The 19,033-nt window shown below is 45.5% G+C and overlaps 1 protein-coding gene across 2 annotated transcripts in view; it reads left to right on the top strand.

Annotated features, from left to right (window-relative positions):
- The window catches only part of C2H11orf65 (chromosome 2 C11orf65 homolog), a 110,844-nt gene that overhangs the window by 40,855 nt on the left and 50,956 nt on the right, over positions 1–19,033 (top strand). For both annotated transcript variants that reach the window (XM_075851595.1, XM_075851594.1), the window contains exons 4-5: positions 871–924; positions 4,395–4,604. In XM_075851595.1, coding sequence (XP_075707710.1) covers positions 871–924; positions 4,395–4,604 — 264 coding nt within the window. The remainder of the gene's footprint in view (positions 1–870; positions 925–4,394; positions 4,605–19,033) is intronic.

Below are 19,033 nucleotides of genomic sequence, written 5' to 3'. Positions count from 1 at the left end.
ATACACATACATACCATATATATATATATATATATATATATATATATATATATATGGACACTTCCCTTTACAGGCGCCAAATATAACGGCACCGATATCTAAATAACGGAGGGAGGTAGAAAAAAAATGTAAACTGCCCCAGAGTTTGTGCAGCCTTCACCATTGCATGCTGCACATGTATGGGGAGGAGATAGGTTCTCTTTAAAGAGGAAGCAATTAAAAAATGTACATAGAACTACACGCTGACAGTTGAGGTGGTTTTCCCAACGAGCGCCGAATGACAATAACAGCATGTCAATTAGCGCTCATTTGCTCCATTTAAACAGTGCAATGATTGAAATGTAAGGGGGTGAACGATCGTTATTACGATCGCTCATCCCTATACATTATGCATCTTGTCGGTAGCACATCTCCAGTATACACATAAAAAATCTGCTAGTTTGCTCGTTTGTCGGCTGATCGCTGCCCTGTTTACACAGGGCAATGATCAGGAACGAGCATCTATGCGAACACTCCTTCGCCCATTGATTGGCCTGTGTGAAGGGGCCTTACCTAAAGGGAGTATCTGTGGAATTGCTAGTTGTTAAATTCTCTAATCTTTTAGTAAACAATTAAATTTCATTCATGAATATAACGACATAAGCGTATTGGATACTAGAACATATCCTACAATGGAGGAGAGAGAAAAAAGTTGCACAATAAGTATTACAATGCAAATAGTGGTGGTCCCCAACGTGTTGCCCTCCAACTGTGGTGAAACTACAACTCCCAACTGCAAGTTCTAGTTTCGCAACAGCTGGAGAGCCGCAGGTTGGAGACCACTGTAATATGGGATCCGTCTAAAGTTGTCATTGATGTTTTTTTTTACAGGCAGGACTTATTGATGCAGCTGCTGGAGTACATGTCAGGTTCAGACTAGGAGGGGTAATGTCATTTTGATTTGATAATATCAGCATGGAATATAAGCACATTATAAACTGCAGCTCAAATACCCAACTATCAATAGGTGCACATTACAACAAAACATTATCACTTTTCCTCCCAGAATGAGAACTGAGCGTGCTTTATTAACTGTTCTCAGGACTCCTACTGATCCCATGGTTTGTTTATATGCCGTAAGTGTTTTATGGGAGATCCCCTTTAAGTTTTATTCCTCTGGCCAGCAATTGACCTCCGCTTCAGACGGAATTACCTCCTGCTTGACCTTTTTGCTTGTGTTCGGACTAGTCCTCATTATTGACTTAGAAACTGTGCCCCCATAGGATTCTCTTTTGGGCCAGTCTCACCCATGGGCTGTATGGCATAATTGGTACTTAAGGACTTTTATTGCTTTAATTTACATTACTGAAAGTGAATATCCACTATTGAACACCATTTTGTTTCTATAAATTACTTAAAAATTCTGTGCTAAATCATTTCTAAATATATCTTCATGATGGTCGGAGGAACGTTTTTCTGATACAGACCTCCAAATCCCCTGAATACTCACAAAATTAAATGATAAAATTCTGTCTGGTGGCAGCCACCACTAGGGGGTGCTTGTGAGTTACTGCATACTGTTTTATTTTTTATTTCAGTAAGCTCATGAGCTCCCCCTAGTGTTGGCTACAAGCAGTCAGAATTGTATAATTTTATCTTTTTGCAAATCTCTTTTTATTTATGCACCTAAGTAAACATCAAACATGTAAACATTACACATTTCAAACCAAGTAATCTCGGCATACAATCTACCATGACAAGAATTGTATAATTTAACTCTATAGCTGTTCAGTAGATTTGGAGCTTTGTATCAGAAAAATTAAGCTCTAATCACTATAAAGATATATTAAGAAATTAACCAGCAAAGCACAATAGACCTAAAATCTACATGGCGTAAAAAGCGGACTTCCACTTTAACTGGTTGCCGACACAGGACGAGTATGCTCGTCCTGAGCAGCGAGCACTTCGCGCATTAGGACGAGCATACTCGTCCTGTGTGACAGCCGTCTGTGCCGTCTCTGTGTGTGCGATCGAGAGCGGGGCAACGGCTGTAATACACAGCCACGGCCCCGCTCTGACAGCGGAGAGGAGAGAAACATCTTCTCTCCGCTGTTAACCCTTTGAACGCCGCGATGACAGCTGATCGCGGCGTTCAAGGAGAGGAGACTGCACATTGATCGCGTCACAGAAAATAACTGTGACGCGATCAAAGCCCACAACTCATATGGCCAGACAGCCCAGGGTCCAGTGAAGGACCCCAGGGCTGTCTGAACATATTTCCTGATACATATTTCCTCATACATACTGAGGTATGCCCTAACAACTGCCTGTGTACGATCAGTAACAGGCTAATGTACTGGCATATAGATCTATGCCAGTACATTGCAGTTACAAAATAAAAATCAAAATGATAAATCCCTTTATGGGATTAAAAAAAAAAGTTAAATGAATGTAAAAAATAAATAATGGTAAATAAATAAATAAAAAGTAAATAAAATACACAGAAACATACATTTTTTATAATAAATCAACTTTTTAAAATATAAGTCCCAAAACATAAAATAATATAGACATATTTGGTATCGCCACGACCGTAACAACCTGTACAACAAATGTATAACATTATTTATGATGATCGGTGTATTGTGTAAAAAAATAAATATTAAAACTGCTGCACAACTGCTTTTTTTCTGCATTTTAATCTAATTAAAAATTTATAGAAATTAAACGATAATGTATTTGTACCAAAAAATGGTACGTACATAAAGTACAACTCGTCCCGCAAAAAACAAAGTCTCATACAACCACGTCGTACAAAAAATAAAAGCGTTATGAGCGTCGGGATGCAAAGAGGGAAATTTAAAAAAAATTGCTCTGTCCTCAAGGCTAAAATTGGCCGTGTCCTTAAGGGGTTAAGTAATAGACATTTCTGGTACCTCTGGTAATAATAATAACAACTGCCTGTAATGATAGACTGCTCTTCTGTAATTTTCTCAGTTGTTCCAGGATCTAAGAGCAGCAGTTCAATATATTAATCTGGTTGTGTAAAGTCCAGATAAGATAATATTCTCTGTGTGATCCGTTATCTCATTTCCCTGGTATACCAGATATGATTTCAGTTGGTTGACCACCTTCTTTGTTGGTGGTGGCCTTATCCTGCCCTACAATTATCACAACCAACTGTATGTCTTCTACTATATGTGATTATTCTTAACCTTCATTTATCACATTTCTAACTACTACAAAAAAAAACCCTGATGCCAATGAGTTTAACACCAAACCCAATAAAATAACTTCAGTTGGCCTCTAGGGTCCTTCTACATCGGCAGAAACAATATAGCACATCAATCGGCACCCGATAGCATCATTTACATGGAGCAATCATTGTACTGTAAGGGGACGAACCAGATCATTAGTCCCCATAGAGTTTGCATAATTGTTGGCAGCACATCCCCTATTTACACAGGGAGATGCGCTGTCGATCAAGATGATTTTTATGCAATTTTGCATTTGCTCCTTTGTTGGCTGATCACTGGGTCCGTTTACACAGGCCGATGATCGTAGATAAGTGGTCCCTTCCCCTGATCATCAGTCCGTATAAAAGGTCCGTTACCTTCTAAATCAAATCTTTCAATTGTAAGCTCATCTATTGTGCTCCTGACATCATAGGTTGGCCTTACATTTTAGATAGCTAGCGTTTGGCCGACAGCTATTCCTCGTCCGGCATCCGCTTATTTAATAACGAACAAAAGGATTGGGCATGTTCAAATTCAACATGCCCGACCCTTCTCTCCCCCGACATCTGCTGTTGGCGGATAGTCGGGACACCGCCATACTCATTAGGTGGTTGGATGGTCCCGTCAAAATCAGCAGGGTCGGCCAACATATGTACATCTAATGTGTATGGCCAGCTTTAGTTTTTTTTAAACAGGAGGAAGCTATTTCCTGTCGGCCATATTAGCTCCCATGGGAATAATATGTCTGTCAGCTAGCTGAGTACAGAGTCTACACATCTGTGCTTATACCCAATTTCTCCTGGATTCTTACTCCCGCCCTGTCAACTCTCCTTGGCAATTAAGGGAGATCAGAGGTGCAACTTAAAGCTCCTGGGTTTCCAATACCAAATCTATAGCAGGGTCCCCCACCTACCATGTGCCATTTATAATATTAGTGTCCTCTTGCGTGGCAGAGGGCCTATGGGCCCCCTCAGCCACTAGGGTTGGGTGTGATTACTACCTTGGCACCCCATATAGCTATCTCTGCCCCCAATATTCTTCTCACTGTGCAGGAGACATATCTGTTACTGTTTTCATGTTGGAAAGACACTTTACGTTCTTCGAACACAGATACAATTTTCATACATTTCCATAAGATTGATATGTAACAATAATTCAGTATTTCCTTTCTATATGCAGACAAAATTTCCACCCAACATATATTACAAGCTGTTTACTCATCGGCCAATTGTGGATATGTGTGCGAATAGCCCCAAGGATTACACCAAGCAATCTATGAAACAACTGCTGCCAAGACAAATCCACAATCATGGGGTGATCCCCGAACAAGACCGCAGCGGATGGTACTCTAGAATGGAGAACAACGGGTGGAGACTCCTGACACTCAGGGTTAGTAACCACATTGGGTTAATTCTTACTAAATGTTAACTCACAATAATAAATTTGCAGACACGTCAACACGCTGGGGCCAATTCCATAGGAAGAGTAACTGAAGTCCATGGTGAACATATAAACTTACAAAGAGCTGACTTCTCAATCACTCTCTGTTTTTTAAGGTATTAGCTGTTTTCCCTAAAGGAATTTTCTAGGTTTTGAAATTGTTTGGCTTATCCTTAGGATAGGCCATCAATGTGTGATCAGTGGGGGCTGACCGCTAGGACCCCCATTATCAGCAGAACAAAGTGGGGCAGTGGCGCTATCACCCATGGAACCTGTAAATAAGGATTTACACAAGTGCAGCAAGGCACGTTATTTATATTTTCATATTACACAGATAAAGGTTTAAAAGTTTTGATCTTTAGATGTTGGTCGTTACCCAAATTAAAGCTCCTAAAAGACAATGACAAATACTTCATTAATTATTGAAGTGTCTGTTGATGCAACAACTGAGCCAAAATATATTAGACTGAAATTTGTAATGGGTACGTAAACTGATACCCGCCCTCCAGTGATTTTATCCAGGTGCCAATCATGTTTTATCGATCTATCGGAGAGAAGAGACACAGATTCGTTGCTTGTATGCTCAAAATCCTTCTCTGGCGTTTATTCATCAAACCATTACAATAATATCTTTCGATGTAGGAGCAGCTTGATTCCAGCCAATCGTTTATAATGTTTACAATATAATGTTAATTAAGGATTTCATTTAACCAATATCATATAATGACAATATGTTTTGTCCTGAACCAATCATAGGCTCAGGAGGCGTTTCAAAACCATAAGTTCCCAAAATATACCACATCATAGATGCTGGGAGTCAGATTACCCCCTCTCTTATAGTAAACATAGTAATTCTCTAAGACTTCCAAGGATGATCGGCTCCTTATCACACAAAATAAGGTAAATATTCATCTATATTCTCCGTAGCAAGAGAGACTAAATAAAAAACATTTATCTCAACAACAAATAACATAGAATTGTTTCAGACATTGCTCACAGATATATTAGCTGTCACGATCTGTGGGTATGTGGACCCACTAGGCCACACCGCGCAGCGGGGTATCACCTGGCCAAGCAACAATGTACCAAGTCTATACAAAGTCCAAGCACAAGGGTACCTGTAATAGTCCAGACAGTAGCAGGGGCTTGGGCGCAGATGGTACTTTGACAGCAGGTGATGCAAAACGTGGCAGGAGGTACCAGGCGTGGCAGATGACACCAGACGTGGTGTTAGACAGCAGGCATAGCCGATGGCGCAACAGGACTCCAACACTAGAGAGGGCACAGGAACAAATACAGCACAGGATACAGGGAACTGGATACGACTAAGGAACCATTTGCAAGACTAAAGATCCATTTAAAAACTGATCAATCATGGCTGTCATGGCTTTGTTTTAAAAGGAAAACATGACGCTAGTATGAACAGACCATTAAACCAATATTATGGAATCATGTTGGTCTCATTTATAGCCGATCTATGTCACTAGATCACCAAGAACAACATAGTAGATTTCCAGAGTCAGAACCCTGTTGAAAAAGGTTTTGTATGAATAGAAATTAAGAACGGGAGACAACCCGGTTAAGTACAGAATTATGAAAATATTCAGTAGTCCAAAGCAGGGGCGTAGTTGAGGGTGGGCAGGTGGGATATGTGCCCCGTGCACAACTCTAAGGTAGGGAAGAGGGGGCACCGCAGAGCAGCTGTAAAAAAACAGCTGATCACTGCTGACAGGTGCCCTGTATGCTGGACGGCTGTAGCAGTTATCAGCGTGAGGAGGAGGCAGTAGGTCTTCCAGTGGCGTTCTGGCTGGGTCGGTGCCGACCCGGGAATGGACCAGTCCAGTCACCTGACCGGTCACCTAACCTCACGTCAGTGACATGAGGTCAGGTGACTGGACTTGTCCACTCCCAGGCCGTCACCGACCCCAGTCAGAACGCCGCCGCAAGAACTCCTGCCTCCTCCTAACTGTGAGCCACGTCAGGCGGAGCGCAGAGTGTTAGCGGTAGGCTGCCGCTACTGCTCTCCGCTATGGCAGCAGTGGGGCACTATGTGCAAGGAGGAGAGGGGTTCAGTGGCACGAAGCACAAGGGGGAGGGGTTCAGTGGCACTAAGCACAAGGGGGGACGGGGCTTGTGTGGCACAGAGTACAAGGGGGAGGGGATGTGTAACACTAAGTACAAGGGTGAGGTGGGTTGTGTGGCACTATGTACAAGGGGGAGGGGGGGTTGTGTGGCACTAAGTACGAGGGGCCAGTGTGGCACTAATTACAAGGAGGAGGGGGTTCAGTGGCACTAAGCACAAGGAGAGGGGGGGTTCAGTGGCACTAAGTACAAGGGGATGGGGTTGTGTGGCACTAAGGAAAGGTGGGAAGGGGGGTTGTGCGGCACGCAGTACAAGGGGGGAGGGTTTGTGTGGCACTAAGTACAAGGGGAGTTTTGTGGCACTAAGTACAAGGGGGAGGGGGGTTGTGTGGCACTATGTACAAGGGGGAAGGGTGTTGTGTGACACTAAGTACAAAGGGGGGCAGTATGGCACTAAGTGTGAGGGGGGTAGTGTGGCACTAAGTACAAGGGGGGGCAGTGTGGCAATAAGTACAAGGGGGGTGTGGCACTAAGTACAAGGGAGTGCTGTGCGCAATATCTACCAAGGGGGCTGTGTGTGGCACTATCTACAAGAGGGAGCTGTGTGTTGAGCTATCTACAGGGTGTGCTGTGTGTGGAGCTATCTACAGGGGGCTGTGTGTTGTCTCTAATTTATTTTCTTTTAACTTATTGTTATGTTAAACTAGCTTATATAACTATATTGCTTGTAAAATGTAGAAATGGTTTAATACTCGAGTTACATTAAAAAAATTGTGAAAAAAATGACACCTTGTTGAGGGGGAAGGAAATGTCGGGAAAGAAGTTGGGGGGGGGGTGTCAATCTGAATCTTTGCTCCGGGTGTTGGAGTACCTAGCTACACCTCTGGTCCAAAGAACATCTGGCTAACTGACTTAAGGAATTTGAATATTATATATACACTACCGTTCAAAAGTTTAGGGTCACTTAGAAACTTCCTTATTTTTGCAAGAAAAGCACAGTTTTTTTCAATGAAGATAACATTAAATTAATCAGAAATACACTCTATACATTGTTAATGTGCTAAATGACTATTCTAGCTGCAAACGTCTGGTTTTTAATGCAATATCTACATAGGTGTATAGAGGCCCATTTCCAGCAACCATCACTCCAGTGTTCTAATGGTACATTGTGTTTGCTAACTGTGTTAGAAGGCTAATGGATGATTAGAAAACACTTGAAAACCCTTGTGCAATTATGTTAGCACCGCTGTAAACAGTTTTGCTGTTTAGAGGAGCTATAAAACTGACCTTCCTTTGAGCTAGTTGAGAATCTGGAGTATTACATTTGTGGGTTTGATTAAACTCTCAAAATGGCTAGAAAAAGAGAGCTTTCATGTGAAACTCGACAGTCTATTCTTGTTCTTAGAAATGAAGGCTATTCCATGCGAGAAAGTGCCAAGAAACTGAAGATTTCCTACAACGGTGTGTACTACTCCCTTCAGAGGACAGCACAAACAGGCTCTAACCAGAGTAGAAAGAGAAGTGGGAGGCCCCGCTGCACAACTGAGCAACAAGACAAGTACATTAGAGTCTCTAGTTTGAGAAATAGACGCCTCACAGGTCCTCAACTGGCAGCTTCATTAAATAGTACCCGCAAAACGCCAGTGTCAACGTCTACAGTGAAGACGCGACTCCGGGATGCTGGCCTTCAGGGCAGAGTGGCAAAGAAAAAGCCATATCTGAGACTGGCTAATAAAAGGAAAAGATTAATATGGGCAAAAGCACACAGACATTGGACAGAGGAAGATTGGAAAAAAGAGTTATGGACAGACGAATCGAAGTTTGAGGTGTTTGGATCACACAGAAGAACATTTGTGAGACGCAGAACAACTGAAAAGATGCTGGAAGAGTGCCTGACGCCATCTGCCAAGCATGGTGGAGGTAATGTGATGGTCTGGGGTTGCTTTGGTGCTGGTAAAGTGGGAGATTTGTACAAGGTAAAAGGGATTTTGAATAAGGAAGGCTATCACTCCATTTTGCAACGCCATGCCATACCCTGTGGACAGCGCTTGATTGGAGCCAATTTCATCCTACAACAGGACAATGACCCAAAGCACACCTCCAAATTATGCAAGAACTATTTAGGGAAGAAGCAGGCAGCTGGTATTCTATCTGTAATGGAGTGGCCAGCGCAGTCACCAGATCTCAACCCCATAGAGCTGTTGTGGGAGCAGCTTGACCGTATGGTACGCAAGAAGTGCCCATCAAGCCAATCCAACTTGTGGGAGGGGCTTCTGGAAGCATGGGGTGAAATTTCTCCCAATTACCTCAGCAAATTAACAGCTAGAATGCCAAAGGTCTGCAATGCTGTAATTGCTGCAAATGGAGCATTCTTTGACGAAAGCAAAGTTTGAAGGAGAAAATTATTATTTCAAATAAAAATCATTATTTCTAACCTTGTCAATGTCTTGACTATATTTTCTAGTCATTTTGCAACTCATTTGATAAATGTGTGGGTTTTCATGGAAAACATAAAATTGTCTGGGTGACTCCAAACTTTTGAACGGTAGTGTATATACACACAGACACATACATATCCCTTCATATATTAGTTGAACACAGGGCCGGCCTTAGGGGTGTGCAACCTGTGCCATTGCACAGGGCGCATCACTCCAGCAGGTGGAAAGGGGTGCTGCGCTGGCTCCCTTTCCCTGCTTGTTTCAGAAGCGCCTGGGCTCGGCGACTCATCAGCCGCCTTTCTGCTTGGGTGTAATGTCGGGGTAGGGAGACAGACATGTGAGCCCTAATCTACCCGCCACTCAGTCCCTGCCTACTTGCAACGACCCGCCCTAGGCGACTGGGTACAACTGGGCGACGGTCCCTACACTCAATAGGTGCACGACAGACAAACAGACAAGGGTACAAAGAAGCCAGGGAAATGGGGAAGCTGCCCACGGGGACACCGTGAGCAACAAGCGAAGTGAACGAGCCGAGTCAAACCAGGAGATGAGCGAGGTACAAAAACGCAGAGCAGAAGAGTGGTCAGTAAAGCCAAGGTCAATCACAAGCAGAGGATCAGTAGTTCAAGAAGCTGCAGAAGGGCCAGGAAACCAGCAGAGAAGAATCACAAGCAATGGAGGAACAGGAAAGGCAGATATAAATAGACAGAGGGCGGGAGCTAGCTCCGTCTGGATAGGCTGTGATAGGCTCTCCCACTCCTAAGCCTGCCATCCTGGGTGGTGGAAGATGGAGTCAGTCTCACAGACATAGAAGCAGGTGCAGACTGATTAACTATGGGCGTCGACACAGAAGTTGTGTCTGGCAGATCCTTTACATTGGGCGTTTCTTCTCCCAGCGGCTGCTACGGCGGTAGCGATGCCAGTATAGCAGAGCAAGGAGGTATCTCCCTGCTCTGTTAACTACTAGCGCCACTGCAGCTCTCTGAAGGAGCGGTATCCCTGTGTGGCCGGGGAGTCCGCACCTGGACGGAGCGCTCGATGTCTCTGTCCATATATGGACAGTGACATCAGGGGCAACTCCTGAAACAGAATCCCCGTCCACAGCGTCTGCGACCGGGATTCCACTCCAGGAGAAGCCAGTGATGTCACTATCCATAAATGGACACAGACGACAGGGTCTTCTCCTGGAGTGGAATTCCGGGTCACAGAGACAGCAACGCTGTGGACAGGGATTCCGCTTCAGGAGTTGCATCGAGCGCTCCGTCCTCCTTCAGGGAGCTACAGTGGCGCTATCTACAGGAAGGGGGGGAGTGCTATCTACAAGGGGGCTGTGGGCTGTTTGGCACTACCTGTAAGGGGGCTGTGTGGCACTGCCTACAAGGGGGCTGTGTGGCACTACCTACAAGGTAGGCTACAGGATCACGCCGGCCTACGCAAGGATCCTGTCGTAGAGCAGCTTAGTTCGTCGTGGGAACGGGGCCTATCTGAGTATGATTTTTTTTTTGGGGGGGGGGGCACTGTCTACAAGGGGGAGGTGGGGGCTGTATGGCACGATCTACAAGGAGGAGGTGGGGGATTATGGCACTGTCTACAGGGAGGCACTATCTACAAGGGCGGGGGCTGTGTGTGGCAGCCAGGGGAGGGGGCATTATACTGTGTGGGGGACACTAAGCGGACATTATACTGTGTAGGGGGCAATATATTGTGTGTGGCACATAGGGCCATAATACTGTGTGGACACAATTAGAGGATAAAATACTGTGTCCTTGAAGGGGTTATAATGTATTATATTATTAAATATTATTATTTTACTCTATGGGGGGCACTAAAGGGGCATTATACTGTGTGGGGGCACTATACTGTGGGGGGGCTGTTAGGGATCTGCCAGGTACTACGTCTAGGTATACTCCTGGGATTAATCAATCCACACCTGAGGCCAGACCTGTTCGACTGACACCATCTCCCACCAACCAGGGTGGCAGGCTCAGGAGTGGGAGAGCCTATCGCGGCCTGGTCAGTCGGAGTTAGCTCCGCCCCCTGTCCTTTATTACCTGCCGTGTTCTCTTCCTCAGTGCTTGTAATTCTTCTGGATTCCTGGCCTCACTGCTGCTTGCTCCAGCCTGCTTCTGCCTTGCTGCAGTTCCGCTTAACCTGCTTTGCTTTGCCCCTGGCTTGCTTCCTTCTCCGTGCTCACTTTGGTATACTCCACTTCATCCTGGTCCTGACTACTCATTCACCGCTCCGTTTCCTCGCGGCGTTCCGTGGCTACTGCCCCTTCCCTTGCGTGTTCCCTGTTTGTTCTCCCGTGCACTTAGACAGCGTAGGGACCGCCGCCCAGTTGTACCCCGTCGCCTAGGGCGGGTCGTTGCAAGTAGGCAGGGACAGGGCGGTGGGTAGATTAGGGCTCACTTTCCCTTCACCTCCTTCCTGCCATTACATAATTACAAGCCCCTACCTAGTCTACCATTTCTCCTACGCTGACGCTATCATGGACCCCCTTGAGACCCTGACCCAGCAGATGCAGGGCCTCTCCCTACAGGTCCAGGCCCTGGCCCAGAGGGTCAACCAGGGTGACGCTGCCTTAGTAGTACCCCTCACCTCACCTCTAGAACCCGACCTCAAGTTACCTGACCGGTTCTCAGGGGACCGTAAGACGTTTCTCTCCTTCCGGGAGAGTTGCAGACTGTATTTCCGCCTAAAACCCCACTCCTCAGGTTCCGAGAACCAGCGGGTGGGTATCATCATATCCCGACTCCAGGAAGGTCCCCAAGAGTGGGCCTTCTCCTTGGCTCCTGACGCCCCTGAACTTTCCTCTGTTGATCGTTTTTTCTCTGCCCTCGGACTCATTTACGACGAGACTGACAGGACTGCTTTAGCCGAGAGTCAGCTGGTGACCTTACGTCAGGGTAGGAGACCGGTTGAGGAATACTGTTCTGATTTTAGAAAGTGGTGCGTAGCTTCTCGGTGGAACGATCCGGCCCTAAGGTGCCAGTTTAGGTTAGGATTATCTGACGCCCTGAAGGATCTGCTGGTTAGCTACCCCTCTTCTGACTCCCTTGACCAGGTTATGGCCCTAGCAGTACGACTTGACCGACGTCTCAGGGAACGTCAGCTTGAACGCTTCAATGTGCTCCCCTCTGACTTTTCTGCGATCCCCCCCGAGGTCCCGTCTCCTCGCCCCTCCACGGAGGACTCGGAGGTACCTATGCAACTCGGGGCCTCCATGTCCCCTCGACAACGTAGGGAGTTTCGCAGAATGAATGGTCTCTGCTTCTACTGTGGGGACGACAAGCATCTACTGAACACCTGTCCCAGGCGCAAGAATAAGAAGCCGGAAAACTTCCGCGCCTAAGTGATCATCGGGGAGGTCACTTGGGCGCACAGGTATTTCCCGTTAATGTGAAACGCAATAAAATTTTGCTTCCCTTTCAGGTCTCGTTTGCTGGCCGGTCTGCCACGGGCAGTGCTTTCGTGGATTCTGGCTCATCTGCTAATATCATGTCTGTGGAATTTGCTATGTCTCTAAAGATGCCTTTTATTGATTTACCTTATCCTATCCCTGTAGTAGGTATCGACTCAACTCCCCTTGCTAATGGTTATTTTACTCAGCATACTCCTGTTTTTGAACTCCTGGTTGGCTCCATGCATTTGGAGCAGTGCTCTGTACTGGTGATGCAGGGATTATCGTCTGATCTGGTATTAGGTCTTCCCTGGTTGCAGTTGCATAATCCCACATTTGATTGGAATACTGGGGATCTCACCAAATGGGGTAATGAATGTCTTATGTCATGTCTTTCTGTTAACTCTATTTCTCCCCGGGAGGAGGTAAACACGCTTCCTGAGTTTGTTCAGGACTTCGCCGATGTGTTTTCTAAGGAGGCCTCCGAGGTGTTGCCCCCCCATAGAGATTACGATTGCGCCATCGATTTGGTGCCTGGTACCAAGCTTCCTAAGGGTAGGATATTTAAAGGGGTATTCCGGAACTAAAAAATTACATTTATTTAAATAAAACAATGAAAATGATATAACTTTACAATGTACTTACGTTTCATCAGATGGCTGTAGCGTCGTATATCCTCCTCTGTCACCGCCCCCTTAGTGAAGCAAAATCTGCACTTCCTGTGCAGACCCGTCCATTTAGTCTTCTGCCTTGCTTCCGGTTTCCGGCTTTCACACTGTACGGTTACGTCACAAATGACGTAACCGTACCACGTGCTTCTTTATCTCAGAGCTTGCGTGGTTAACACACTCCACCGCGCATGCTCTGTGAAATTATAACCCCTTATAAATTACGGACGGAATACGAAGTTGCGGGAATAACGGCCGTTTCGGCCGTCTTCCCGACAGGTGCAGGAGCTGTGACAGCTGCTGTCTCGTACAGCAGCTGCCGCAGCTCCTACAGCGGGGACCGATCGCTGTGTCCCCGCTGTCTAACCCCTTAAAAGCCGCGTTCAATAGAGATCGCGGCTTTTTGTTACCATCGCCGGCCTGCTACACGATAGCGGCCGGCGATGGTTACTATGGCAACCGGACACCAAACAATGGCGTCCGGCTATGCCATCGACGGAAGCCTAATGGGTCCTGACAAAGTCAGGACCCACTATGCTTGCTGTCAGTGAATAGCTGACAGTTCTAATACACTGCACTACGCATGTAGTGCAGAGTATTAGAATAGCGATCAGGGCCTCCTGCCCTCAAGTCCCCTTGTGGGACAAAGTAATAAAGTTAAAAAAAAAGATGTGTAAAAATAAGAAAATAAAAGTTAAAAAAAATCCCCTTTTTTTCCCTTATCAGTCCTTTTTTATTAATAAAAATATATAAATAAATAAAATATACATAATTGGTATCGCCGCGTCCGTAACGGCCTGAACTACAAAATTATTTCGTTATTTATCCCGCACGGTGAACGCCGTAAAAGAAAATAATAATAAACCGTACCAAAATCTCAATTGTTTGGTCACTTCACCTCCCAAAAAATTTATTAAAAATAGATCAAAAAGTCGCATGTACCTAAAAATGGTCCTGATCGAAACTACAGTTCGTTACGCAAAAAATAAGTCCTCGCACGACTTTATTGATGGAAAAATAATAAAGTCCTTGCTCTTAGAATAAGGTAACACAAAAAGTGAATGATTTTTTACAAAACGTATTTTATTGTGCAAACGCCATAAGACATAAAAGAACTATAAACATCTGGTGTCACCGTAAGGCCGAGTTTACACGAGCGTGTGCATTTTGTGCAAGCAAAAAGCGCGGCGTTTTGCGTGCGCAAAAGGCAATTAACAGCTCCGTGTGTCAGCCCTTTATGATGCGCGGCTGCCTGGTTTTCGCGCAGCCGCCATCATTATGACACTCCGTTTGGATGTTTGTAAACAGAAAAGAACGTGGTGCTTTTCTGTTTTCATTCATCCTTTACAGTGCTGTTGCGCGAATCACGCGCGTGCCACGGAATTGCTTCCGTGCGACATGCGTGGTTTTCACACACCCATTGACTTCAATGGGTGCGTGATGTGCGAACAGCGCACAAATATAGGACGTCGTGCGTTTCACGCAGCGCACATACGCTGCGTGAAAATCACGCACCTGGCTGCACGGCCCCATAGACTAACATAGGTCCCTGCGACGCGCGTTGCACGGACGTATAACACGCTCGTGTAAATGAGCCCTAATCGTATCGCCCCGCAGAATAAAGTGAATATGTCATTTATAGCGCACGGTGACGCTGTAACAAAAATAGAATAAAAAAACAATAGTAGAATTGCTGTTTTTTTAGTCACCACGCCACTTAAAAATAGAATAAAAACTGATCAAAAAGCCGCATGCACCCCAAGAAAACTACAATGAATTCCTCAAGGGGTCTAGTTTCCAAAATGGGGGCACCTTTTGGGGGTTTCCACTGTTTTGGTACCAGAAGACCTCTTCAAACCGTTTAACCCCTTAATGACCTTGCCATTTTGCACGTTAATGACCAAGGATTATTTTTGTTTTTTTCACGGTCACATTCCAAGAGTCGTAACTTTTTTTTTATTCCGTCAACATAGCCGTATAAGGGCTTGTTTTTTGCGGGACGAGTTGTATTTTGTAATTGCACCATTTTTAGATGCTTATAATATATCGATTAACTTTTATTAACTTTATTTTAGGAGAGAATTGAAAATAAGCAGCTATTCCAGCATTGTTTTTCACATTATAAATTTACGCCGTTTACTATGCAGCGTAAATAACATGTTAACTTTATTCTATGGCTCGGCACGGTTACGGGGATACCAAATATGTAAAGGTTTTATATGTTTTCCTACGTTTGCACAATAAAAACCCTTTTAGAAAAAAATTACTTGTTTTTGCATCGCCGCGTTCCAAGAGCCGTAACGGTTTTATTTTTCCGTCTATGTGGCCGTACGTGGGCTTGATTTTTGCGGGACAATGTGTAGTTTTCATTAGTACTATTTTGGGGTACATAGGACTTAGATTAATTTTTATTTAATTTTTTATGGTGGGAATGGGAGAAAAGAGCGAATTTTGCCGTTGTTTTTTTGGACGCCGTTCATCCAGCGGTTTAATTAATGTGTTAATTTTATTGTTCAAGTGGTTACGATCGCGGGGATACCATATATGTGTATGTGTGATTTGTTTTGACACTTTTACTTTAAAAAAACCACTTTTTGGGCAAAAAAAAGTAGTTTTATTTGATTTTCACTGTAATTTTTTTTTTGTTTTTTCACCAACTTTATTTAACGGATTGACATTTTTTTTTTAGTCCCACCATGGGACTTCACTATGCGATGTGCCGATCGCATATATAATGCTTTGGTATACTTCGTATACCAAAGCATTATTGCCTGTCAGTATAAAACAGAGGGAGCTCCCTCCCTCTGTCAAACACATTAGATGCCGCTGTCACTATTGACAGCGACATTTAATGGGTTAAACTGCCGGAATCGGAGCGCGCTTCGATTCCGGCAGTTGCAGCAGGAGCCAGGCTGTGTATAACAGCCGTGCTCCTGCCGCTGATCGTGTGGGTACACTGGCAGTACCCGCGCCACCACAGGACGGATATATCCCTCCTCCTGCGCGAACTAGCAGCTGCAGAGGACTGATATATCCGCCCTTCGGCGTTAAGAGGTTAAAAACGCAGATATCCAGTAATTTCAGCTTGTGCTATCAGTAATAGAATGAGAGCACCAAAATGAAGACTGAGATTGCAGAAGTTAGTAGAGCTGGGTGTAGTAGGCGGAGCAAGTGCACTGCTGCATGCACATTGCATGCTGGGACTAGAGCAGTGCATGCAGGGAGGAGAAACACAGGAAGAGAAGAGGAATGAACTTACTGAGCAAAACAAACCTCTCAAGGTAAACAATAGGGAGTAATGTTACTAAAACCATTTATTATCAAGAAAAAGATAGTCAGAGTGCACTAATATATTAATAGAGGAACATTGCATTGATTTAAAAAAAAAAAAAAAGGATTGGAAAACCCCTTTAATCTTTCATGTCCTGAACGTGAAGCTATGAGGGTGTATATCCAAGAATGCCTGGTCAAGGGTTTCATTCGCCCCTCGACTTCTCCTGTAGGTGCTGGCTTCTTCTTCGCGGGGAAGAAGGATGGTGGTCTTAGGCCGTGCATTGATTATCGTAACCTGAATAAGGTCACCGTAAGGAACCAGTACCCACTTCCTTTGATTCCGGATCTTTTTAATCAGGTTCAGGGAGCCCAATGGTTTTCTAAGTTCGATCTACGGGGGGCATATAACCTTATCCGCATCAAAGAGCGGGATGAGTGGAAAACTGCGTTCAACACACCCGAGGGTCATTTCGAATACCTGGTCATGCCCTTTGGGTTGTGTAATGCCCCTGCTGTCTTCCAGAATTTTATTAATGAAATCCTGAGAGATTACCTGGGTAATTTTCTTGTTGTGTACCTTGATGACATACTGGTGTTTTCCAAGGACTGGTCCTCCCACGTGGAGCATGTCAGGAAGGTGCTCCAGGTCCTTCGGGAGAATAATCTGTTTGCTAAGACTGAAAAATGTGTCTTTGGGGTACAGGAGATACCATTTTTAGGGCAAATCCTCACTCCTTATGAATTCCGCATGGACCCTGCCAAGGTTCAGGCTGTGGCGGAATGGGTCCAACCTGCCTCCCTTAAGGCGTTACAGTGTTTTTTAGGGTTCGCCAACTATTACAGGAGATTTATTGCCAACTTCTCGGTCGTTGCTAAGCCTCTTACGGACCTTACTCGCAAGGGTGCTGATGTCCTCCATTGGCCCCTTGAGGCCGTCCAGGCCTTTGAGACCCTCAAGAAGTGCTTTATCTCGGCCCCCGTGCTGATTCAGCCCAACCAAGAGGAGCCATTTATTGTGGAGGTTGACGCATCCGAGGTGGGAGTGGGGGCCGTCTTGTCCCAGGGTACCAGCTCCCTCACCCATCTCCGCCCCTGTGCTTACTTCTCTAGGAAGTTTTCGCCCACGGAGAGTAACTATGATATTGGCAACCGCGAACTTCTAGCCATTAAATGGGCTTTTGAAGAGTGGCGGCACTTCCTGGAGGGGGCCAGACACCAGGTAACGGTCCTTACGGATCACAAGAATCTGGTTTTCCTAGAATCGGCCCGGAGGCTTAATCCTAGACAAGCTCGGTGGGCACTATTCTTTACCAGATTTCATTTCTTGGTTACCTATAGGGCTGGGTCCAAGAATATTAAGGCTGATGCTCTGTCACGTAGTTTCATGGCCAATCCTCCTTCCGAGAAGGATCCTGCTTGTATTTTACCCCCTGGTATAATCGTTTCTGCCACGGATTCTGATTTAGCTTCTGATATCGCGACTGATCAGGGTGCAGCTCCCGGGAACGTCCCTGGGGACAAACTGTTTGTTCCCCTGCAATACCGGCTAAGGGTACTCAGGGAAAACCATGACTCCGCTCTATCTGGTCATCCTGGCATCTTGGGCACCAAACACCTCATTACCAGAAACTATTGGTGGCCTGGGTTGCCTAAAGACGTTAGTGCTTACGTCGCCGCTTGTGAGGTTTGCGCTAGGTCCAAAACCCCTAGGTCCCGACCTGCGGGCCTACTACGTTCCTTGCCCATTCCCCAGAGACCTTGGACCCATATCTCCATGGATTTTATCACCGATTTGCCTCCATCTCAGGGCAAGTCGGTGGTGTGGGTGGTAGTAGACCGCTTCAGCAAGATGTGCCACTTTGTGCCCCTTAAGAAGCTACCTAACGCCAAGACATTAGCTTCTTTGTTTGTGAAACACATCCTGCGTCTCCATGGGGCCCCAGTCAATATCGTTTCTGACAGAGGGGTACAATTTGTTTCCTTATTTTGGAGAGCTTTTTGTAAAAAGTTGGAGATTGATCTGTCCTTCTCCTCCGCCTTCCATCCCGAAACTAATGGCCAAACGGAAAGGACTAACCAATCCCTGGAACAATATTTAAGGTGTTTCATCTCTGACTGTCAATTCGATTGGGTCTCATTCCTTCCCCTTGCTGAATTTTCCCTGAATAACCGGGTCAGTAACTCGTCAGGGGTCTCCCCGTTTTTCTGTAATTTCGGGTTTAACCCAAGGTTCTCCTCCGTTTCCCCTGGTTGTTCCAATAATCCTGAGGTAGAGGATGTTCATCGGGAACTGTGCACTGTCTGGGCCCAGGTTCAGAAGAACCTAGAGGCGTCCCAGAGCGCACAAAAGATTCAGGCGGATAGTAGACGTTCTGCTAACCCCCGGTTTGTCGTCGGGGATTTGGTCTGGTTGTCGTCCAGGAACTTGCGCCTTAAGGTCCCGTCCAGGAAGTTTGCTCCCCGATTTATTGGACCTTATAAGGTCATTGAAGTCCTCAACCCTGTATCCTTCCGTCT

The sequence above is a fragment of the Rhinoderma darwinii genome, chromosome 2 (genome assembly GCF_050947455.1).
Source record: "Rhinoderma darwinii isolate aRhiDar2 chromosome 2, aRhiDar2.hap1, whole genome shotgun sequence".
Taxonomy (NCBI): domain Eukaryota; kingdom Metazoa; phylum Chordata; class Amphibia; order Anura; family Rhinodermatidae; genus Rhinoderma; species Rhinoderma darwinii.
Note: the sequence above shows the minus strand (reverse complement) of the source record. Positions and strands in the feature narration are given on the sequence as shown.